General features: G+C 40.3%; 1 protein-coding gene across 1 annotated transcript; it reads right to left on the bottom strand.

The window, feature by feature from the left end:
• Positions 1–11,749: 11,749 nt before the first annotated feature.
• LOC309715000 (uncharacterized protein) lies at positions 11,750–17,240 on the bottom strand. The gene is made up of 3 exons (XM_082547766.1): positions 17,217–17,240; positions 13,538–13,633; positions 11,750–13,336 (listed from the first exon to the last, which is right to left on the bottom strand). Exons 1-3 carry the CDS (start codon positions 17,224–17,226, stop codon positions 13,083–13,085), a joined length of 360 nt encoding a protein of 119 aa, XP_082403892.1. The 5' UTR covers positions 17,227–17,240; the 3' UTR covers positions 11,750–13,082.
• Between the last annotated feature and the right edge of the window lie 8,374 nt (positions 17,241–25,614).

The following is a 25,614-nucleotide window of genomic DNA, read 5'->3' on the forward strand; positions in this document are numbered from 1 at the left end:
TGTCTTTACACTAGACAATATGAAGGTTGAATTCAGTGTAAGCACCATCAGCTTAACTTTAAATTCATCACTGCTACACTTGATGCAACCTAACTCTGACCGTAAGCACAACAGCCACTGTGCACCAGTCACACACTGTTCTTTACTTTAATCCATCACAGTACAGCAAACTGACCTGTTTGTCCTGCACTAAACTGCAGAGTATGTTCATGCAGTCTTTAAATAGCAGTAGGTCGGCCTCAGTTTGTTTTGCAAAAGATCTCACAATATGAAAAAACATAATGGCACATGTACAGACTTAATATCTGATTTACAAACATGAGGACTTCCATGTAAGTTTTAAAATTCCAGTTTATCAAATACCACTGAGCAGTCCTTACCCTTAAATATAAACTTTTTTTCCTCTCCTGTCCTTTTTCGTGTCTTTCTCCATCACTTTTCTCACCCAGTGAAATTCAACAGCGGGATCTTTGTCGCACAGTGTGTAGTTAGATAAACTGCACTAAGAGATTTGTTGAGCTGATAGAAATGCTGCATTTGAAATTACCTGCAACTTAAAAAAAACATCACTGCCTTCATGCTCTTCTCACTCCTTGCTCGGGCTAGCTAGATGCTGAAGTACTGCAATGGCAACTTATGGTCATCTGCATTCATTCGGGTGCTGTGCCAAAAAACCAAAACCAAACATCAACCCACTTTAACCCCTGCTATGACTATGGTGCACCTCTTAATCTCTTTTGTTTGAAGCACTGTGTAACATGTAATAAAAACTCCCCTTCAATGCGTCAAACAAAAATTAACCAGCCTTTTTTTCTGAAAATTTAAAGAGTAAAAAGTACAGACATTTGTTTAACAATGTAGGAAATAATTGCCGGCAACAAGTCAGAATTATTCTTGGTGGCTGTTGGACTTCACCAGCATAGCCCTTTGGCTACATCTAGAAATTCTGTCCATAAACAGAATCAGTGATAAAGGAGACAGGGTGTCGTTCAGTGGTCTCAGCTCTTGTATCAGATTTTTGCAGATGATGTGTTTCTCTTGACTTCACTGAGCAATAACCTTCAGGTTGCACTAGGGTGGTTTGAAGCTGAGTGTGAAGCTACTGCAATGAAAATCAGCACTTTTAAATCAGAGGCCATGGTTCTCAGCTGCAAAAGAGTGGCGTGGCCACACTTAGCCTAAACAATTTGCTCCTTCACTTTGTAGAGTTTAACTATCTTGGGGTTTAGTTCATTAATGAAGGGAGACGCAGGACGCTGTGCCAGTCTGTTGTAGAGAAGAGAAATCTTAACATAAAAGCAACTAAAACTGGCTGATCTATGTTTCTAACCTCACCCGTCGTCACAAGCTCTGTGTAGTGGCTGAAAGAAATAAGATCTCTCTACAGGGTGTCTATGTTCAGCCTCAGAGATGGGCTGAGGAGTCTCCGAGCTAAGGCTCCGAGAGCTGCTACTCCTCCACATCAAAAGGAGGCAGTTGCGATGGTTCAAGCATCTGACCAGAATACCAGGTGAGGTGTTTTGAGTATATAATGGAGGCCCTCGGGCAGAGCCAAGACATGGTGAAAAAATTACTTCTCTGGCCTGGCTGTGTGTTTATTTGAGTTCTTTTATATTGGAGTCAAAATGGTCTAGACTGGTTTCATCATATAAATATGACATAAATAATGTTTACTTGAAATTACTGAAAACTGAGCAATACCAGAATCAAACAGATATTTGATAATGTGGATTGCACTTTGGATAAAAGCTGCAAGTTGAAAAGATACAAATTAGTTGTCAGTTTGCAATAATAAGAATACTTTTTTCCTCTTGAAGTTACATTAAAATATATGAGTACTAATGTAAAATTAGAACTGCACACAGAAGAGCAGCATTACAAATAACATAACAGGTCTTGTCCATGTGTTTAAATTATGCTGCCTGTAGTATTTGGAGTCAATGTTTTATGGGTATGGGTACGTAGGCCATTGCAAAGGTGGCGGTGGTGAGGGATCTACCAACGTACATGCATATCTTAATATTATCTTAAAATGAACATTTTATAAACCTAGAGATATTTGAATCCCATTGTGCCTGTATTATTAATTTACCTAAAGGTGTGGATCTGTTGTGAGTATGAACGTACGCTTTCATGCTTGGGCTGAAAATAACATCAGCTACTGCACACTCTGTTCTCTTCTTGGAAGTTGCATAAGCTTTGTTATGAAATCATGGGAGCGAGCCAACTTCAAACTTATCTCACTAACACAAAGGGCTCCCATCACCCGGGATGCTCGGAAAACAAAGACAAACAGAAAGATTTCAGTCGACAAGTTCAACCCTTCATCTTCAGCTAATAAAATACATAAAACTGTTTCAACTGTTGTTGTTATTGCTTTGGTGTGAATCTCTGTGCTTCTCAGCTCTCTTCTGCTTTAATAAGTTTGAATTGGTTCAGTATTCAGCTTTGCTTTGCCCTTTTCTATTCTCTTCCACTCTGCTCTGTTCATTTTCTGCTACATACAATCAACAGCTGGACTTCTCACTGTGGCCCAAACCAGCCCAACTCTGCAGCACCACAGCCTCGCCTAATTGCTGTGGACTCTCTCCTCACCAGTCTGCTTCTGTCTTGAAAAAAAGGCTATGTTTGTAGCTGGCTGTTCAGCTTTTATCTATATTTTAAGCCACACACAAGGTGTAGAGTCGGCCTGGAGCTTGTTACATGGGCCCACAGCTGCATAATTCATGAGGAGGAGCTGCTTGCTGCAGCGGCTAAATAAAAGATCTTCCAGCAGTGGATGGCAGGACAGAGGAGCACGGTGTACCTGCCCTGCCACCTGTGTGTAAATGCAGGTGAGTGTCTGTTTCAGGTGGGTTTGTGTTTTTCTGTGTCTTCATCGCACACCCCTGAGGTAAGATCAATACAGGTGTATGTGTATGACATACACAGAAGCGTACAAACTTGATACACTCACATTCCTCAGTGCGCCGCAGCGAGTGATGATGGTAGATCTCTCCATTAAAGATCCTGTTGTCTTTACATAGAGGATATGTACCCACTCGGTTCCAGGATGAGATGTCATGTGATGCGTAGTCGTCTTCTTTATATCGAAACCTTTCTATCACATCTTCCCCCTTGCTTCAGAAATATGTGTTCAGTTTAAATGAACAGCACATCATTTAATTGTAAAACATGATTGGGACAATCAGAGGGAGAGAGAGAAGAATCACACGTAAAGTGTGTTTTCTGTCAGATACAAGTGACCAATCTTTACATCTCTTGTAAAAACATGTAAGTGATCCACGTACAGCACCCAGGTCAGTATTTAAATCATTTAAACAACCTGAGCTTCTCTTGCCTTGACGCAACGGTTGTTGTGATTTGGCAAAATGTAAATAAAGTTGAATTTAACTGAACTGTCGAGATGGAGGGATTGGGGCAATTGGGCCAACGCATTGTATGACAGGATCCTGAGAAGTGTTTCTGCATGAAGGACCATGCTTCATCTTTTCCTGTGATGCACATGAAAATATAAATCCTAAGTATACATATCATGCTTTGAAAACCTCTGGAGGGGGCAAATCAATGGCTGAGCCTCTACCAAAATGACTGTAACTGGGAAAAAATGTTAGATTTTGCTAGATAATTACTTTAGCACCCTATGTCTAGTTTACAGCTAGAAAACCAACTTTAGCTACAGTAGCTAAAGTATACAGTGAGTTTTACCAAGCAACCGTAGCTACCCAAAGCACTTGGAAGCAGAGTCACAACTCTGATAGTTAAACACTATCCAAATACCTAAATTACAGGGGGAAAGGCCTGAAAATTACATTTCCAATTTTAATGACAAAGCATGGATACGCTTACAGAAATCCTTTTAGTGTCCTAATCCCACATTCCTGTCCATGCCTCCTTTGTCTTCTGCTCCAACGTTAACTTAGCTATTAAACTTATTAGCTATATAAGCTAATCGTCACTTTATTAGTTCCTAGTATCTTGTCAGGTTGGACCACCTTTTGCCTTAAGGACTGCCTTAATTCTTTGTGGCATAGATTCAACAAGGAGCTGCAAACATTCAGATTTTGTTCCATATTGACATGATGGCACAAAAAGCTGCTGCAGGTTTGTCAGCAACGCATCCATGATGCAAATCTGCCATTCCACCACATCCTAAATGTGCTCTATTGGATTCAGATCTGGTGATTGTGGGGGCTATTTGAAAACTTATTTTCATGTGTGAGAAAGCAGTTTGAGATTTTTAAACTTTGTGACATGCTACATTATGCTGCTGGAAACAGCCATCAGATGATAGTCATATAGGGATGAACATGGTCAGCAACAATACTCAGGTTAGTGAGTACTAAGTGGCCCAAAGTATACTATGAAGATATCATTCACACCATTACACCCCCACCACCCTGAGCCATTGATCAAAGGCATCCATCATTTCATGTTATGCCAAATTCTGACCCTACAATCCAATTGAGACTCATCAGACCAGACAACATTTTTCAGCCTTTCATTGCACAGTTTTGGTGAGCCCAAGCAAAAGTTACCCTCCATTTTCTTTGGTTATTATGTACTAGGAGTGGCACCTGATGTGGTCTTCTGCTGTAGCCCATGTGCTTAAAGCTCCCACACTGTTTAGTTGTGTATTCAGAGATGCTGTAACAAGTGGTTATTCGAGTTACTGTTGTCTTCCTATCGGCTTAAAGCAGTCTGGCCATTCTCCACTGACCTCTGGCACCAACAAGGCATTTTTCTACTACTGCTATTTTCTCATTTCTTTTTGAAGACCTAGAGATGGTAGTGTGGGAAAATCACAGTAAATCATCAATTTCTAAAACACTCAGACCTGCTTATCTGGCACCAACAACAATGCTACATTCACAGTCGCTGTAATCGCTCTCCTTCTCCATTCTGATGCCAGGTTTGATCAGCAGGTCGTCCTGTTCATGTCTACATGCATATGTGCATTGAGCTGCTGCTATGAAACTGAATGATGAGATATGTGTTAAGAAACCATTGCACAGGTGTACCTAATGCAGTGGCTGATTAGTGTATAGGCTAGTTTGTGTATATATATATTTTTCATTTTTAAATTGATGACATAACAGAGAGCTCAACTTCCTTCCACATGGTTTGTCAGATATCTAGTTTATTGCAAAAAAAATATAATAATAAAGATAATAATGCTATCTAAATTATTGGCATTGTCACCAAACTAAGCTTTAGCCAGTTTACAAGAAATAGGTGCAAACGCATACGTCAACCTGTTGGTGTAGTTTTAGTCTGAAAGTGCTGATATTCTCCGTGTAGAATGCACTGAGTAAAAGTATTATTTTTATTCTAGCTGAGTGCAAACTGCTCATACTGCAGTAGATCAGGGCTCATTGTAAGAGATTAAATAGTAAAAATGTCAGGAGACCAGGCTGAGTGGCGAGAGGAATGAAACTGCATATGGAAGATGGCAAGTGTAAATTGGCTGGTGAATACGATGGAATCTAGCAGTTCTACAAAATACATGAACCCACAGCAGAGCTCTTCATTGCTTTATTTTTTAATTAATTAATTATTTTTTTCACTGCTCAGCTTCTTTCGTGATTCTCTCTCCTTCCATCTCCAGTATATATTTTTCTTATCACAACAGCTCTCCTCGCCACATTCCTGTCTATGGGCCAGAGTAGCACAGATGATTCTCTCATTCTCTTTGTCTTCTTTCTCATGTCTTCCCTCTCCATATCAGGAGCCATACCAGGTGGCTACAGCTGCATTTTTGAATGGGAGCTGTGAGAACAGAAGATGCGAGGCAGGTCAGGGGGGAGGAATGAGGAGGTGGTGTGGACCTGGGAAGCAGAGGAAGGTCGAGGAGGGAGGGGAGACGGCACGTGGAGGCATGTTGAGCAGCGGCGGCTGTGAGAGAACGGCTGATGCCTTGGATGCAGACAGGGTGAGACAAGGAGAAGAAGGCGGTGGAGGAGGAGGTTTGCGGGTTGATCCCTCTAAGAGCCTCGGTTCTTTTAGCAAGCTCAATTTATTACCAGCGTGCGATGAACACGGGCTCTGCTTCGGGGTGAGCCACCCAGGAGAGTGCCTAGCCTCAGGGCGATTTTCAGAAGAAAGTAACACGGGAGAAAAATAATAGGAGGCGGGAGCACACAGAGGAGAGAGGGAATGGAGGGTGGGAGTGCTGAGGGTTGTTGAGCTGTTGTTGAGAAAAGTTAAGGGGATTTTTTATTCTCCTGTTTTCCCGTCTCACTGAATGTTTGCCTCGCTGCTTCTCCTGCCCTCCGCTCATTCTGAGGCCTTTCATGCTCTTCCGCTACCCTGTTCTCCACTCTGGCATTTCTCCTTCTCTTTTCTTCCCAACAGTCTTCCCATGCTCCGCTCCATTTTTTTTTTCTCCATCTGGAGACGTGAGTTAATATGGTAACAAACCTCTTTAGGCAGCCAGATCCTTGGACAGGCGAAGGGCTCCCTCCCTCCTCCAGGCATAGTTTTCTTTCACCTATCACTTTCTGCTATCGCTCTCTCACTCTTTGCCTCCATCTATCTATACATGATTGATCGAGTTCTACAGGGCAGCCAATTTTCCTGGTATTGAGGTCTCTTTTTCTGTCTTTTTCTTTCTTTATCTTTTCTTGAAAATGTCATTTAGTTTCAGATTTTTACTCCATATTCATATCTTTCTCTGCATCCATCCACTGGTATCAGTCTGTTGTAATATCAGCCGCGACTGCTTTCACCATTTTTTTCAAACCTGGTTGATATACTAGGCTCTTGTTCAGTCACAAGAGTGTCACCTGTGTGATGTTAGGCGTTAAAGCAAAAATCATATTTACTGCACTTTGTTTGTCCATCTGGGTTGTTTTGGTGGCAGTTGAAGATATCATCTTTGAAATGACTTTCACCTTTGGATGCTCAAAAAATAAATACATTTTAAAAACTCCAACCTGCCAGATGTTGAAAAGTTAATGGACAGGAATGTAGCAGTTTTACAGCCTTGCTAAACCCTTAAAGCTCTTTAGGCTACGAGCTACATTAAGCTATACAGTCATGCATTCCTTTATTCGTCATTCTAGTGACACCAACAATGGGATGCACAGTTCGCACATCTGCAACTTCACATCTGGGATTTGTGTTAGTAAGATACGGCCTAAACAGGTGCTCCAGCAGAATCTTGATATTGCACTTGTTCATGACAGCAACCTGTTCATGACCAGGTCATGTGCTCCTCAGGAGTTACCACGTGTTCTAGGGAGAAAGGAAGCTGGCTTCATGACATACATCTCTGTCTTTAAGTTCAACGCAGGTCGCTAACCCCTCAGCTTTTGTGTCTTTAAAAAAAAATTGCAAAGTGTAAATATTAAAAATGTGTTTCTACTCGAAAAGCACTTCTTGTAGTTGTACGCATGTTACTTTTTTCTTCTTTCTGATTATGTTAGAGAGCCAGGTAAAATCATGTATTTTATTTGTAAATATGGACTGGGAAAGGGATTACTGAAAATTATTCCCACTATTGACTTAATTGTGTAAACTTACAGAAATTATAAATGTCCAGAATATTCATAAAACAGTTTTTTACCCTTTAAACCCAGGCCCTAACCCTAAACTAACCCTGAGAAGAAGTGACGACCTGCTGAAACCGCCTCATCCCATTAAAAACATCTTCATTCCAAAGGGATAAAACTCAACCAAGGACAAGAACATACTCACTGATGCACTTACTGCTCTTACCCACACCCTCTCTCTCCATCTTTTACTGAAGCCCACGGGCCACAGAGTGCTGTGACTGATATACATTCTGACATGTCAAACGGGGAGGCAGCATGGCGCTGCCCGTGGCAACCAGGAGAAACATGCTAATAGCGAGGTGCATTAGTGCACTCACAGACGGGCCTGCTAATCAGAGAGGACATTCGCCCCACTCTGACTTTCCAGCAGTGAGAGTGGCTCTTCCATCACTCTCACCACTCAGCCACCATCCCCAGTAACATCTTCCTTACCCACACACCCATAATTACCTCAAGAGTCTACACCTTATAATCTCTCCTGAGCCACAAGATGCTAGCCTACAGCTGCACAACAAATTTAAAGGAAAAACACACGTGAAGTGTAAAAATTGGGCACCATAAAATGCCAGAACAACAGAAATGTCCCGTGGTATTGATTGTAAATATCCCTTTAACTTGCAGTTTAAATAGTCAAGATTCTTGCATAAGTAACTTCCTCACTTGGTACTGCATATGATTCACATCATCATTTTCAGACTTAAGATGGGGGTGTTTCCATCCATCGAGACACCAAATGGGTGACGATGATCACTCAGAACAAGTTTCCATTGATTTGCAGTGATCCTTGCTCAGTTACACTAGAATAAAAATAGGGTAGAAAACTCCCTGCAACTAGGAAAAATCAGTGGTTATCTGATAACTGCACTGAGAGTGAATCCAAATAGCTGAGTCAACTAACTTGCTACCCAGAAGTTGAATGTGCAACACCCTCAAAGTCTGGGTAAGTACTTTAGATCACAAGGTGATGGTGTGATGGTGGGACGTCCAAACAAGTTGAAATTGTTCCACACAACAATCCCAGTTCAGCTTGGACTTGACTGCAGTCACTCTTAGACAAATTAGACAGATTGCAAATATGTTGCTGGGTCAGTCCACACCAAGAACTGCAACTCATCTGCAGCACAACTCTTTGCAATACTGGACAAGCTACTAGCAGCTAACAACTAATAGCAACTACTAAATGTCACTATTTCTAAAGTAATTTCTGAATTTCTGTTTTGAATCTAAGAGGTTCTACATGAAGTAATTCATGTCAGTTTCTGTCTAATTTCAATTTCTGTGTATATTTGCAAACAGATTAGTGATTTTTGCTCGTTTATCACAACTTATTGCTGCGTTATCACAGTCAGATTGCATGCAACTGACAACTGGATCTCATTCAAGCTTCAGACTGATTCTTATTGCTGTTTTATCATCACGTTGGCACGCCAAAGTTGCTTTGAAAATATCAACTAACTATAAGTGGTTGCAAATCTGGTCAAGCAACCATTTCAAATGTAGCAAGATTGAAAGTTCAATTCTGGACAGTCACAAAGATTTTGTTCTCCGACCACTGCTTCCCCTAGTGTGACTGTAGCATAAGGGGACCCAAATTGTGCTGGAAAAATGTCCCCTCCCAGAAATTAACATTTAAAAATTTCTCTTGCACAATTGATCCTGTCTTATGTTAAAAAGGCTCATTGCAGTTTTTGAAATGAAATCAGTAATCATATGTGCAGGTCTTTAGGAGTAAATATTTTAAAAACAGGTACTCTAATTGTATCGTCATCAGTGTCCCCTAATGTGCATAACATATTTTTAAAGAATAAATTGCAAAAGAATGCTTGTAGCAAATATGATACAAATTAAAAATCATGTGCATTTTTATTTTCATCAGAGGGTTAAATGAACACTCCATTTAAAAAACAAAGTTTTGGGGGGGCAATCAGGCTTTAAAGGGCTAAGACAACTGAAGCATTTGATTCTTCCAGTGATTTGGCAGAAATTTTCATTTCATTTACCACAAAGAAACTGTTTACTGCTGCAAATAAAAAGCACACGAACTGCATTTCAATTTTTTTAATCGCCATAAATTAGAATAACAAGCTGACTTATGTTACATTCCGAGAAAGCTCGCTGCTGGAATGCTTGTAGCATATGCATGTAAAGCAGAACACTTCTGGGCTAATACAAGAATGTATGGTCAGCAAATCTCCACATGATGAAAAGGGTTAAAGGCAGATTCTTAAGCTGCAAGTGCACTTTTGCCTCCCACACTACACTGCTAAAAATGTCTGTCTGCATTGGTTAATACAGGCACGGGTCTTGTGATTTTCAAAACCACAAAATAAACAGGAATGCTTATTTATTTAGAGGATTGCTTAATCTCTAATAAAAGCTGATAAAATGTGAGGAAACATCAGCTCCTGAGATAAGCAAAAACTTCTGCTGAAATTATTCCTAGAAGTGGACTTTTTCAGTGGGAAGCCTCCACTGTGTTCCATTAGGATACTATCATGAATATGCTATGATGTGTCAAGCTAATTAAAGCTATTAATATTAAATCAGCTATAATATACATACCTTACATACTTAATGGGAACCCTCTTTATATTGTATTACTATACAGAATTGATATGGAGAACACAACGATAAATGCGGTGTTAAAAAAAAAATAAAAATAGAATAGAATCCACAAACATATGCACTGTAATGGGATTTTTTGTTTCTATTTGTTACATTTTGTTACATTTAGGTGTGCAAAAAAATGAATATTACACAACTCTGCCCAAATAAAGCAAAAATAATATCTGATTCAGTTGCTTGCTGTTCACTCCTTCTCTGTGCACTACTGAACTGCTTCCAGAGCTTCAGTGTGATACTTTTTAGCAGATCTTATCACAAGCAGAAGTATTTCAGCAAATGCTGTTAAAGCATAATGAGTTCAGGTGACGAGTAACCCCCAACAGCAGTAAAGCCTTAAACTCCTGCAATCACACTAATTCAAAAGTTCCAGGATCAGATGATGGATAATATTTTTTACCAACAGAATGAGTGAAAAGCATATGTTCAGCTCCTTTATACACACACACTCGTTTTATGTTGAGGACATAAATCAAAGACTCATCATTCTATTTGATTTTATCCATCAAGCATGGGGATATTATTAAGCGCTATCAAAGAGCCCCAATTGAAACCTTTTTGCTTCATGAGAAATGTGTGCCCTCTTCTCCGCCGTTCATTCATTCTTGCTTTGGGGAATTATGAAAAAATGCATTTCATTTTTTTTTTTTTTAAAGAGGGAGGGAGCGGGTAGAATATTATTAACACGAAGTGAGGCTGATTAAACTTTAATCATGCGCCAACAGTCTTTGGCTTCTCTTGAACAGTGGCCTCAACAGGTCTTAATCCCCGGTGGCTGACCAAACAAATGCCTCGACCGAAATGAAACTCTGAGAGAAAGAAAAGGGGAATTTATCGACTCTTTGAGAATCAAAGCTTCTGATTTTATTTGGAATCAATGGGTTTCCACATCTTTTTGTTTGGAATCGTGGTGATTGAATTGGGTGATTATCCCTCAGATCATTTGCAGTCAGTGTGCTCATTAAGCTCATCCTAGTATTAATGTTCGCATCAGAACTCATCAATCCATAATTTATGGCTCAAAAGGAATACAAGAGGGCAAAAGCGAGTGGATTTTGATGCTCCAGATCAATTGGACCTGCTGTGCCTCTGTCTAAATCCACCCCAGCACCTCCTCTTCCTGCTTTTCCTGCTCTTGTTCTTAGTTTTCTCTCTTTTCTCGTATTCTTTTCTTCTTCCTTATCTTTTGTGTTTTCTGCTTTTTCCAACTCATCTAGATATTTCATTTCTACTCTACTGGCTCCCCTTTTTGTCATCTTGTCTACAGCATCTCTTTTATCTTCCTTTTGGTTGTTGCCCCTTTACTCTCTTTTTTTCACCTCTCAAGCTATTTCTTCCACCTCACCTCCTGTGATGCTCTCGTCACCTCTCTTTTGTCATCAATGTTGGGTCTGTGTTTCCACAAGCCCCGCTAGTTTAGAGACTTATTCGTCATGAAGAAAACAAGACATAACAGAACATCTTCAACCCACTAGCAAGGGAAGTCATTGGTCAAGAACCAGCTCTTGGAGCTCACACTCCTAACCTGTCTCCAGCCCAAAGTCCTTCAAAGAGCAGCTCGCTGGCAGCTATTTATTGACAACTGTTACAATACACAATACAACACAAGCACCTCCCACCGTAAAATCCCCCAATGGTTAGTCATAAAATGGTAATCTCCCCCACACCCAATATATGGTTCAATTCCTGTATTGGTTCACCATGCACAACACAGTGAAGCCATACAAAGGCCAGGACGCTTATCAAACATCAAACAGAATCTTCACAAGGGATGTGTCTACAATAATCCTCCCCCAGCACAGAGTGGCTGGAGAGGTGGTCAGAGACAAAGGAATGTCTTGATCCTATAGATTTAACTAAGAGTTTACAAATTTAAGAAGCACAATGACAACATTCAACAATTAGACTTAACAATCAACTTTTTTAAAACTTCTCATCCATTTTGCTTTTTCTGTTCCATGTCATCCTTTTTTCCCAACACTTGTACCCACCTTATTTTATCTCTTACCCATCCTCGTCCATGCTCCTCCTCTTCCTGTGAATCTGCTTGTATTTCCATCTCCAACTCAGTCTGAAACAACTTTTCCATCAGTGTATGATCCCCTCGACCTCACCTCATTACTCTTCTCTGTACTCCTCTCCTCTTAAACTTAACAAACTCCTCCTGCAGCCTTTTCCACAAACTGTCTTCCTTCATTTTCTTGCTCAACTCTAATAAACAGGCTAGTTGTAAAAGGCCTTTATGAAATGATGACAAGTTTGCATGAATCAGTTGGTCAGAATTGCAACTTGTGCATCTTTATTCTGCTACTCAGCAGGAAATCAGGGAAATTGTGTGTCGTTTGCAGTGCTGCCACAGATTTCTAACATGTAGTGCAACACCACAACCACGAAATGAGTTGACCGTACAGTGATTCACATATTTTTGTGAGACTAAGTTCCTTATAATTTGACTTATTCTCCATCTCGTGCCTTCCTGTTGACATGTTGCTCCTCATCGGCTTCTCCTTCAATTTTGTTCTCTATCTTTGTCTTCATCTTCTCCCTCATCCTCTCCTTCTCGCTTCTCCTCTCCCTCCGAACGTCGTCGTTGAACACGTTCTTACCAGCCCTACGACTGAATTCATACAACAGAATTTGAATTCATTGAGGGAATTTATGGGCTGCAAGGCTTGTACGGTAATTCTGTTAACAAAAGGTATCCTTAGATGGGATTAAATATTTATCTGCTCTATGAATAACAATTGGCGAGGGATCGACGAAGCAGTGTTTACTTTTTCCAGGGTTGGTGGGGAGGAGGACTGATTCTGCACTGCATCCCTCCTCAGTGAGCTGGTTACAAAAGAGGAGGGAAGGTGGGGCGTAGGTGGGGGGGACAGGATGACACGAGGTGGGAGGCAGTCATTACGCATGGCATGGAGCTGCACTCCAGCTTGAATTCTCAGCCAGAAGGAAGTTGAGCTGCTCAGGACTCAGCGGGGACTCCACTTGACGTTCAACCTGACGTCCAGGCTCCTGCTGCTTGTTCACAGAGGGTCGACCTGCCCACAGTCCATGTGCTCCCTGTAATGGCATCTGTTTGATCCACATAGCTGAGGTCACATGACCTGAAGAGGCCTCCCTATTAAACAACTTTCTATAATGAGTAACCAGATTGTCTGTAAGAGAGAGCAACACAGTTCACACAGAGACAATCCGTCTCATCTCGATTAATTATTTTCCTAGCTCTATTAAATTGTTCCAAAAATCATGAGTAAGAAATATTTGTCTGTATTCGTCCAGTCAAACCACGCAAACTGGTTATTTTACAAATTATTAAGTAAAAAATATATAAAATTAGTTATTAAAAAACAGTTTACCTGGACTGCACTCTGAAACCCCATCTCTATATGTGACAAGTGTGTCCTCAGAATATTTCTGTTTCACTAGTGTGACAGCTTGAAGGTGATCTGGACCTTTACATAAAAATTAAGACAGACAAATAAAGCCAAAACATATTTAAAAAAAAAACTGAAAACACGTCGAGCCGATTACAAACGTTATCCAAGAGTTAATAACCTTGTAGAAACTGTATGTTATTAATAAGTCTTTGATATAATTTAATATTTGAGTTGTATGTACTGATATTTACTGTGAAAAACTTTGTGAGAAAGGTGCTTCAGTTGATATACTTATGCACAGCTTGATACTACTCCAGCATTTGGATTAACTTGGAATTTTAAGCAAGAAGAAACATTTCACTGGAAGTTCATGTTTTGGAAATGAATCATATTAGGTAGGAAATATAAATATCAAATGTGCTACATCTGCATTATGTTGGTATTTTCGCTATTCGTGGATAATCAGAGCTCTGCTCAGGATGGAGATGGTCTGAGGCATGCTCAGAATAGTGTGAGATAAATTAAAGCTAAAATGTCCATAAAGATAATAAAGGTGTAAGTTGTTACCTCCATCATTCAACAGTCATATTTCACTGATATCTAAAGGACTACATTGTATCGTGAAATATTTTAATACTTTCAAAACTCAGTATCAAATGTATTGTAGCTCCCACTTTGAGATTTGCACTTTATTTAACAAGGAGTGACCCGAACGTGGCCACTGGCAAGACAGCAGAGCCATGCTCCTCTGGACTTGGAGGTAGATTCTTCAACTTCCAAAGGCCAGTCCTGCTCCCTGCTTTACTGAGTGGAGATGGTAGAGGCTGGAAACACTGGTTAAGCAAATTGGTATTTAACTGGAAACTTGCTGGCCTCCGAGCCCTGCATTATTCATCACCTAGACAAGAAAGTAGCGCTTCATACATCCCTTCAGCCGCAGAAGCAGGAGCAGTAGCAGCCTCCAGAGCGGGGAGGAAAAGAGAGAGAGAGAGGGAAGGCGGACAGATATATAGGGCAGAGAAATAAAGCAACTCGGTCCACAAGGAGCAAATCCCCTAACACAAGCCCTAACCAACCATACACACCCTCATATCCATGCAGCCAATCTAGCCTCCTCACACACCAATTATTGGTTTCTCTGTTTGTTTCTGTCAAGTTTGTTGCATTTGAAAGGGACTGCTGGGAAGATGAGTTCGCTTTTTAATCAAAGTGGCCTCGCAGCCCAATTCTGAGTTTTTCATCCAGCCTGTTTAGCATTTCCCCCCTTCTTATATTGGTATGTAGTGCTTATGCTGAAAATGCAGAGGTCCAGCGGTACTCTGGAGTGAGGAATGAGGGATTAAAACAGCCTCACAAAGAAGAGCAAAAACATCTTTAAATGTGTGTTTTCTGGGCTTGAGAAACATTATTTTATTTCCCGGAAATGCGGAATTTAAAATGACTTAGATTTTTCTTTAAACCGTTTGAGCAACACGCTCATCACTGGTATACATACTTTGTTTACTGTGCATCTTAATTATGCATGCTATCCATAGTGCAGCAGCACAGTGTTGCCGTTATCTGTCTGTAATTATGTGTAATGCACGGAGGCCTTGGTTCCATTCTTTAACGTTTACACTTTTTAATAAGAGATGATTAACATCGTGTATTTATTTACATTGCTTTTAATATCATATAGGCTCTTTGTTATTACCCACTGTGTTTTTAAATTATTTCCAGATCATGTATTATATTATATTGCCTTAGATACATCTGCAAACTTCAGGTTTTGATTTAATATGCTGCAACAATTTGGGTTTGATTCCGTTTTGCAGCATTTGGGTTTTTCATCCAGCCTAAACCCGAATTCTCTTCTCCACCGCCGTCAATAAATTTAATTTCATTAAAATTGTACTGAAACTAAACGCTGAAGTTTAGCCGGTGTCCGTGCGAGAAGCGGGGCTTCATGTTGTAGCAGCTCTGCGTTTCGGGCATCCTGTCAGTTTTAAAATGCATTATTGATGAGACATGATTAGAGAAGCCCATACCAGTGCGTCTCTTTGAACATATTCTCTGAATTAAGTGGAAGTTTGTATTTATATCTTGTTTCTTCCAGTCGGTTTTCAGAATGGCATGTTGGAGGGGTTCTGCTGGATGGCTTTGGAAATCAGACAGAACAAGAACAAGAAAATAAACTTTTAGACACTTTTATTTCATTTTGGCACCAAATTGATGTGATTAAAATAAAAGAAATACGCGTTTTGTGCGCATGATCTACGACCTTCAAAGACCAAACTGCCAGATTTGAAGCTGCACTCCTCAGGGCCGCGTGCCACCGGTTCTGACACGGTGCATGAAAATATTTCCGGTTTGATGGGCAGATGTAGTCGGCTGGTTCCGCAGCCGGCAGGCCCGCGGGCTCTGTGATTAACTTTCACCGCTGATTCTTATTTTGTGTATTGATGTGGCGATGATGAGCACCGGCCAGAAACTGGTGAGAGCTGCTCTATAAATAATTCGGCTGGGTGAGATAGAGAGAGCGAGGCAGGAAATGTCTGGCAGTCTGGCTGTAAAAGGGCGATGAGCTTGACATGGGAAAATATATTATTTCACAAAGAAACCGCGAGCATGAATAGCGATAACTTTAGTGGTAGATATTTTTAAAACCTCGTTTTCTGTAGGCCTACTCAGCCTGAATCAGCCACGTGATATGTAATAATGATTACGTTAATATTTAGGCAATATATGTGGATTACAGCACTGCATGTTAGTGACTGTAGGGAAAAAAAACCACCCACGGCCCACGCGCTGCTCAGTAATGGATGAAGGTGTATTCTTATCTTATATCTGCTCAGGGGCCTGTTCTTCGTACCGCGCTAAGTGAGTTAGCTGGATGAGATTGTTGACGATTTCGCGTGATCCTGGATCGTTCGGTTCCCCGAAGCCCATCCGGGACTTGCTGTCATAGCAACAGAGCCGTAAGCGTAAACCTGCTGGGGAGCAGGTTTACTTTATGTAAACAGGATTAGATCGCGGCCACGCAGGTATGCCCGCGTCATTCATACGAAAGCAACAGCGATATTCCACCACTGTTTCACCATAAATAAATAACATCAATGTAACTAAAGACAATGCAGCACCTGATCCATTTATTGATTTCACACAGGTCATTTCCTAAAAAAGGGAAATGTACTATTAACATTCTATTACATGTATGTGATTATTACAGATGTAATTCATATTTCAGAGTAGTAATTGTAAATTACTTCGTGTAATCAAGATGAGAGACCACGGCTATAAAAGTGAAGGTGGATTTGGGAAGTCTGTCGCAGCCATGTCCTGTCCGTATACGCGAGCCACCCATTGCGGAAGGTGCAAGATTGATAAGGAGAGTCCTCAGAATTCAGCGTATATTGCGGGACAGACAGGATCCTTTAGCTCAGCGCGACAGTGTGCTCATTGAGAGATATCGATTTTCCCGTGAGGGTATTATTTACTTAACCAACTTGTTGACGAGGGGGTGCAGGACCACCACCTGTCTTTTGTTGCTCTGCCCTTTTCTTGGTTGCTGTTATGAACAAACAAACAGAGTATTCCAGGGTCTCTTTCCAAGAGACTAAAAGCAATATAAGTGATAAATATTACCATTCTGTAGAATATTCTTATATTTCACTTTTACCTGTTCCCATGTTCTAGTGGGTCCTGTCGTGGCTCTAATGTGAAAGAGGATAAAATATAACATATTATAATATAATGTAATATAATATTGGATAATATAGTGTAATATAATAAATCTACCCTACCGCCTACTGGTGTTGGCCAGAGGGGCCGATGGCGCGATATGGCAGCCTGGCTTCTGTCAGTCTGCCCCAGGGCAGCTGTGGCTACAACCGTAGCTGCCTCCACCAGTGTGTGAATGTGAGAGTGACTGAATAGTGGCATTGTAAAGCGCTTTGGGTGCCTTGAAAAGCGCTATATCAACCCACTCCATTATTATTGTTATTATTAAATTACTTACGAGTTTAATTTGTCAGCAACTTCCTGCCAGCCCTCGCTCCTTGCTTTTGCAGCCTTTGCAGTGTTCCCTTGCGTTCTGATTAAACTCTGAAACTCCTGAAATCCCTCACTCAAGAGTTCTTGCTCTGCTGCCGAAAAATACCGAGCCGAGCGCGCTCCGTCGACATTTTCGCCGACCAATCAGAGGGTTGCCGATCAATGTTTCTACTATCGATGCGTAGCCCCTTTTACGACACCCAGTGATCTCACATTACTGCGTCCAGCTGTACTAATCGTCAACAGCAGGTGTGTTCGGGGAACCGGATTAGCGCGCTCACGGTTAGCGCGATGGTTTGGTCTTGGATGTTTCATTTGATCTTGGATGTAGTAAGCGACGTACGAAGCACAGGGCCCAGGTGTCCTCGCGCTTTATAATGCACCTTATAGCCAGTTTGTGTGTTTTTGATAGTAGTGCGACGTGCACGTGTATTTGCGCGCTCACGTCGCGGAGGCCCTCCATGCACCGCCGTCTCGCAGGCATTAAAAAAAGATGCGGTTATAGGTTGGGAGTGAGAGATGAAAGGGCTGCAGAGGAGCGACTTCTTTTATTTTTCTTTACTTGTTTATTTATTTATTTTTAATTTGCACGGTGAGTGTGACTCCTGTTAGCTTTACGCAGAGACGATACTGTCCGAATAAACTGAGACTAAGCGAGAGAAATGAATATTTAAATGGAGGGCGCGCGCTACATTATTGATAAGAATTTAAATCGCGTATTTAAAGTGAAGCTTGACACAAACGAGACACGGAGCGCGCTCATAACAGGAGTTAAAGTTTCATATTCGGACGAAATCATTGGTGCGCGCTCTCTCCTGACTGACTTCGCGGTGTTTTCCTGACATACTAAATAAAGCCATATATGCATAATTAACAAAAAATAAGACAGGAAATAATGCTCTTTATTATTATTATTATTATTATTGTTACTGTTATTATTACTATTATTATTGGGCCTTTAAAATATACCTGCCCCACTCTTGTTTTTCTTCCTTTTCGGAGGGCTGAAAACGGTTTCCTAAGATCTGGGATTCCTGTTGTGTAAATATTGATATCGCTGCTATGATATTGTTATGGTTTTCATAATTCATGCCATTGCATTTTTCATCGCGTCTGGAATTTATTCAGCAGATTCTGAAACAGTTTTGTATACACATCCGATCATACATAATCGATAGTCCTAATAATCCCAACACCTCTACTAATGATAATGCTTTGAATCCACAGCTTCTGCACAGTTACCACCAGAACCCGGTGAGCCCCCCGCCCCCTCCTGCTTCTCATTATTATCTCAACAATAAAAAGTAATCACGGTGGCGTTTGTGCTGGGTGAACGGGGGACTGTCAGCCTCCTCTCCGCCCATTAAGCCTCATAACTCGGTCGTTTGATCACGGCCTTGCCCGCCCCCGATGCTCATTAGGCCTGATTAGTTATACAATGTTCCTAATTATGGCCGCCATGTTTTAATTAGCGCCTCATTTACATATTGTCGTCACGGATCCTTATTCTTCTCCCACATGCAACCACCTCCCCATCACATTCACCCATCCAAACCCTTCTGGGAAACTTTAATTTCCCAGGAAAGTGTTTTAGGAATTCTATTTGTTGTTTGTTCTTTCTGTTTTATCGTTGTCTAGCAAGAAGCTGCCCTACACAGGTGTTATACCAGTCTGACCTTTGACCTTCCTGTGGGGTTCCTAGAGAAGGAGGATGAGAGGGATAGTGCAAGATTGGTGCTTTTTTCATTTATGTTTTATTTGCAGCCTATTATCCAGCTTTATCCAACATAAAGTGACATGAAGTGAGGCAAACTATTAGTCGACAACATGACTTTATGTGTGTGTGTGTGTGTGTGTTTGAGAGAGAGACGGTGGTACCTCCCCCCAAAATGAAAGTCACTTCCAGTGTATCCGTGGGCAGAAGCCTGGTGTGTGTGTGTGTGTGTGCGTGTGTGCGTGTGTGTGTGTGTTTAGCTGGCTGTCAGCATGAACTTAGTTTTAATCTCCATAATGAAACGCTAACAGGGTTCAACCCCCCTCAAGATACAATAAATAATACTATGACCAAAAAACCCAAACAAATTAGAGCTCCACTGCCTCCCCAACAACAACCCCCACCGCACCCACACACAGACACACACATTTAGTTCTTCTTAATCCCTAACACATACACGCGCACACACACACACACACATCACAACCCCCCCCCCCCCCCCTCAGTCTGGTGCCGTCAATATGCAGCTGGCTGCCCCATGCACCACTGCAACAGGACTGCGTGTGTGTGTGTGTGTGTGTCAGCAGCTATGTTTGCATTATAGTGTTTGTGTGTGTGTGTGTGATGAAGAAAGAGAAAGAGAGCGAGAGAGAAAGCCATAGTAATGTAACAGAGCGCTGATTCTCCAAGGCCCCGGCGCTGCACTCAAGACTCTGAGCTTCATTAAAATTTTATCGCCGCAGCGCTCGGCCAAGGTCTATTTATGAAAATGCACTTCCTCGCTTCATGGAAAACACAAGCCAGAGAGGAGTGGATGGAGTAATCTGGAAGAGAGTGGAATTAACTGCATCTACAGCTTATTCATATAGATTGCCATCCCTCCTGGGCGGCTTGTGTGCTCGGTCTATCGTGTGCTGGCGGGGGACCGTAAACAGAATGGACCACTTTCCAGTGGTCTTGATGTTTATTACTTCCCCTGGTGCTGAATGAGACTGGGTTGCATATTTTCAAGTGCTGTTGCATTGAGACCCGTATTTAAAGCAAATGTAGTTTTATTTGCAAATCACCTGGAAATTTTGTTGCATAAAACTGTGTCAGAGAGCTCACAAGAGAGACTAGAAGAAGCAGATTCAGTAGATTTGTCCAAATTAATATCTGCTGCTTGGTATAGACACCGCTGGGCCATCTGCGAATAACAAGAGACAAATTCAGACATGAGAAACTCTTCATGAATGTCTGAGAGTAAACGTTTCAGTCAGAGTAAAACTCAAATCACTAGTAATGAATGAACCACTTTGCCACTGGAAACAGTTTCTGCTTGGATTAAGTGATGTTGCACATGTGTTTATTCTAATCCAGGAAGAATGACCTCATTAATAGGCTGTATGGGAGAGGTCAGGGTGGATGCTTGATGATACAAATTGCTGGATTACCTGTGGTTCGCAAGTCATAGACTTCAGTCAGCTCACTCCTTCCATGTTTAGATTTTGTTACTTTTTTCATAGGCATAAATCACACTGTTGCCACAAAAGGGATTTTTTGGTGACAACTTTTGAAATACTCAGACACGTTTTGTTCAAAAAATCTCCTGCCTGAGAGACTGGGCAAAACAAACATTTAAATCAAATTTTTAGAAAGCATCTTACCAAAAGCAGCTTTCTTGCATTTTTCAAGTTTATTATAAAATATATGAATTTATATTCAGTTTTACTTTGTAAATATTTACAGTACATTACAGTGACTGGGGTGATGTTTTAATCTGCTATCTAAATCCTGTGTCTCTCAGGGCACGGTGCCCAAACACATGCATGTTAGGCTAACTGGTGATTCTAAATTGGCTGTAGGTGTGAATGTAAGCATAAATGATTGTCTGCCTATCTGTGTTGACTGACTGCTGATATTTTCACGGGATGCCCTGCCTTTCATATACCAACAGCTGGGACCACACGAGCGCCACCTTCAGTGTTGAACCTTATAAGACTATTTTTTAAGTAGTTTCACTATTTTCATCTGTGAACTACTGATATCACATCTGATAATTTAGGGTTTTGTGTTTGCAAGAGATAGAAAATAATAATAATATTGCAGCTTGCTGCCATTTGAGCATGTCAGAGTGAAAACAGTTAACTGCATTTTAAGAAATCTTTTTTGTGTTTATGTATTTCTCATTTGATTACAACTTATTGGAGTTGGCACCATTTTTTGCAAACTACATAAACATGTCGGAACATGCAGCCTATTCAAAGTGAATGAGAGGTGTTATCAGGTGTAAATAGCAATTTCCAGCATGATTTTCTTGGTTCATTTGTGTTAGACTTTAATCAGTGCATCTTTTTTAATCTATGCACGATTTTGAGAACCTCAAAACCCAAAACAATGATGGGTTTCTTTATCTTCTGGATTTTCACGTCTCCAGCAGTGCAACTTAACTATAGTCTTTAGGCTTCAGTTCTCTTAAGTTATGTAGGAAAACATGACAAAGTTGACCAATCAATGAATTATTCAGAATAGAGAACTATCAAAATACATTAAAAATACAATTTGTCACTACATATGTTGCTTGAGCAAACATTTCACTGGAGCAGAACTTCTGCTCAGATGTACTGGGTGGACTGTTAGTCACTATACTGCACCACAGCATACTGCACTGGAGCGTGGTCCAGACCTGTTATAATCACTGCGGATGTATTAAATTGTGTTTATTTATTCAGCATGTGCTGTTGCACTTGCAAATGGGTGTTGTCAGAGTCTCAGTGGGAGAGGTAATTCTAACTGCTAAAGCCATAATCCAGACAGAAATGACTGCTTGGAATAAATCAGCTCAACTTGTTAGTGCACCTTCTGTACGAAGTGGGAAAACAAAAGACAACACAACAACTGGATGAAAAGATTGGTAGATATACAAGGGTCTCACATGAGGACCAAATACGAAACGCACCCTCTCCTGTCCTAAAAAATGTCATCCCTTTGTTTCTTTTTCCCAGCATATTTTTCTAACCGAGTGGTTTTAATAAAGTTCAATTCAATTTTATTTATATAGCGCCAAATCGCACGAACAGTCACCTCAAAGCTCTTTACATTGTAAGGTAAAGACCTTACTGGGACCAGTTGGAGGTGAGGGGAAGGAGACAGGCCAAAAGATATGCTGTGGCAGAGAGTGGAAATTTGATTCTGAGTTTAAAAGAGAAGCAGTGAAGAGAAGCCAATAGAGGTCCTTTAATTGTGTACATGTTTCTGCTAAACAGCCTGTGAACTTTGCTTCTGGTGCAGATTTTGCATGTGTGCATGTAGCAGGTATTACCAAGTGTCCACTTTTAGACTTTGCCGTTGTTTCTGAATGAAGATATATAAATTGTTGTTAGGCAACAATTGATTTCTAAATTGCATTCTGGGTAATCTTTTCTCTCCAAATGGATTGCTTACTTACTTTGGTGAATTTAAACTGTACTCCATGTCAACTAAAAACGTAAACACATAAAACATGTAGTACCAGAAAGTCTGCCGCCTGCCTAGTCCTCATATTCATATGCAGTTACCTGTTTAGAGATAATATAATAAACATGATAAATGTTCAAAATAAAAATACTGGCTATTGATGACTGCATATTTCCTACTGAGGTGTTGGCTTAGTAGTGGGGCACTTTGTGTATATTTGAGTCCAACAATAAAAGTGTGTTTGCTTATTGATGTGACCGTTAACCAGACACCAGAGAAACTGTACATTGTGACAATTCCCATCCGTAACCTTCATAGATAAGCGAACTGGCTGCCTAAAGTTTTTAGGGTGAGAGAAGAAGAGAGCCAATGTGTGTGCATGTGTGTGTGTGTGTGTGTGTGCGTGCACCTGCATCAGCCCTCTGCTGGTTCGTGCAGAAAGAAAGCTGCAGTCTGATTTGCTCTTGTTTGGATCTGACACAGGGAAACAGCGCAGGAAAATGAGGCCTCGCATTTCTTAATTATTTAAATCAAACAATTAACTACGGCTGTCCTGGGAAAAGCGCTTTTATCCGCTCATCCAAAACAACAACAGCATCCAGGGTGGAGTCTGGAGGAGGACAGATCACATGGAAAACAGCAGCCAATAGAGGAAAACACAGTCATTTTGCTGTAGTTTTGAATTATTAAAACAACTATTTTAGACTGCACAGGTGCTCTCCAGCTTGCATGCTTAGACTAAGCTCCTAAAAAAGCACCACAGATTTCTCCAAATCTCAGCATCCTTTAAATTTCTCTTTCAAAACACCACAGAGCTTTTTTCCATCCAGTAAATTTTACAATACCGTAGATGTTAAATGAACCTTCATACATTCTGCAGTAACATCTCCCCGAAGTACTCTTTATCACGCAAACATATGGTGTAATGTTGTGAAGGCTGGTCAAAACAAAAGGCTAGACATGCTATAATATATGAATATTTTAGTGATTCAAAGAAATAAACATTAAATAGGGAAAAAATTAAAAGAAATTAAGTCACCTTAAACAACACATCCCTGGTTCCCTGTCTCTAATGGACTATATAAGGTTATTCTAATAATATTAAAGCTTGTAATTTTTGTTCTGCGTGTATAATTTCGTCGCTTTGTCTCAGGAAAACTTGATACACTGTTCACATTGATTACACGGTCAATTATATATAATTTATAGGCCTCAACTGGAGAGCCGCTTGACGATTAAACTTTGATGAGACCATGTACTACATTCTTTGTTATAGACCAACATGCCAGCCACTGTCTGGTAGGCAAAGAATATCTATAAATATTGACAAATGCACAATACAGAAGTTGATTTTTCTCCTTCTGAACTTAAAATACAGGGATGATACGTCAATATTCTGGTGAAACACTTCAGATGCTTTGACAACATTCAAATGGTAGCAGTAAACATACTAAAATTTATGTTTTCTGTTGCAGCCAATATACAGTAAGTAAAGTTAAACAGTTTGAAAATGCAAACAGAGCAAACCTGCAAATATGAAAAAAAAAATTGTTTTTAGCTTTTAGGACTTTATGCAGTATTCCTGTTTTCCTCCAGCAGGGTAGATTTCTGTGACAGAAGATGTGACTTGATGCAGCAGTAAGTAGGCATGCTGTGTAATGTGCACGTCTGTTCCTTATAAAAGAAGGAAAATCAATCTAAAATACTGCAACTTCAAGGTATCACTGTTTCTTTGCACATTTATAATCCATGTTTCTGAAATAAGTTCAGGACCTCAAAGACATAAAACTTTTCATTAGAACCCAGGGTGATGAAATTCTTGCATTATCACACTTCGGATTAGATCAAAAGTGTGATATTTTTATATCCAGTCATAAACTATCTGTTTTTCATTTTTCTGGTGACCCACTGGATTTCTCCACTGAGGGGCCCCCAGGGGTCCCCAAGCCCTGGGTTAAGATCCTGCAGCTTTAAAGTCCTGGATTGGGTTGCTCCGAGGGGATCGGGCCCGAGATGCTGTTGTACAACAGAGAAAAGCAGCTTCTTAACAAACACGCTCCAAAATCAATAGTATCATAACAGCTGATATTTATTATTCATTAATAACGCATTTGCAGACCCAAACCACCTGCTGATCAGAGGACAGGGGGAAATAATATAAACACAGACACACAGAGAGAGGATTTCATGCAAATTTAGATTTTAACTCACTGAATTTTTTTTATGTTTTCAGATTAATATGCAGTCGCGCATACAATCTTATGCTTACAGAGTTTTTGTGGTTCTAGTCATGCTGTGCTTTATGAGAACACAATGAAGATTGGGGCTGTGCACATGTAGCAGATTTATAGGCTTTTTTCCAGGTAAATTACTGGTTTTGCTGTATTAGGTATTCTGTGAACAATATTTACTGCATTCTGGTTTATTTCAGAACTATTTCAGTGCTTTTGTATCTGTGATTTCACTTAATTTATATTGTGAATGACGCCCATGAGTATTCTGGGAAGCACTGCCTATAATTATAAATGAAACATATTAGACTGTTATTATTCTTAATAATTTTACAGTTAATTTAAAAAAAACATGCTGTTTTTTCTCATATTTTTCCAAATACGGTTTATAATAAAATATTTTTTTAATCACAATTCGACTGTCTATTTTAAATGTTTTCTTCTAATAACACTCCTTTAAAATGGAAATAATATTTTTCTTTTCAATCTTTATCCAGAAGAGTAAATATAGTTCTTACTATAAATGCTGATGATATGAGTACCTGCACTAAATTTGGCATTTTAATTGGAACATTCACATTTCTGCTGTCACGCTGTATCATTAACGCACAGTGGATTTCTTTTCCCCCCTAATATATATACTT

The sequence above is a fragment of the Aulonocara stuartgranti genome (genome assembly GCF_965226115.1).
Source record: "Aulonocara stuartgranti genome assembly, chromosome: 10".
NCBI classification, from domain to species: Eukaryota; Metazoa; Chordata; class Actinopteri; order Cichliformes; family Cichlidae; genus Aulonocara; species Aulonocara stuartgranti.

Coding starts and splice junctions, on each gene's coding strand:
- LOC309715000 (XM_082547766.1), bottom strand. Junction 13,337..13,537: donor GGTTTCAGAGTGCAGTCCAG/GTAAACTGTTTT, acceptor TCTCTCTTACAG/ACAATCTGGTTACTCATTAT.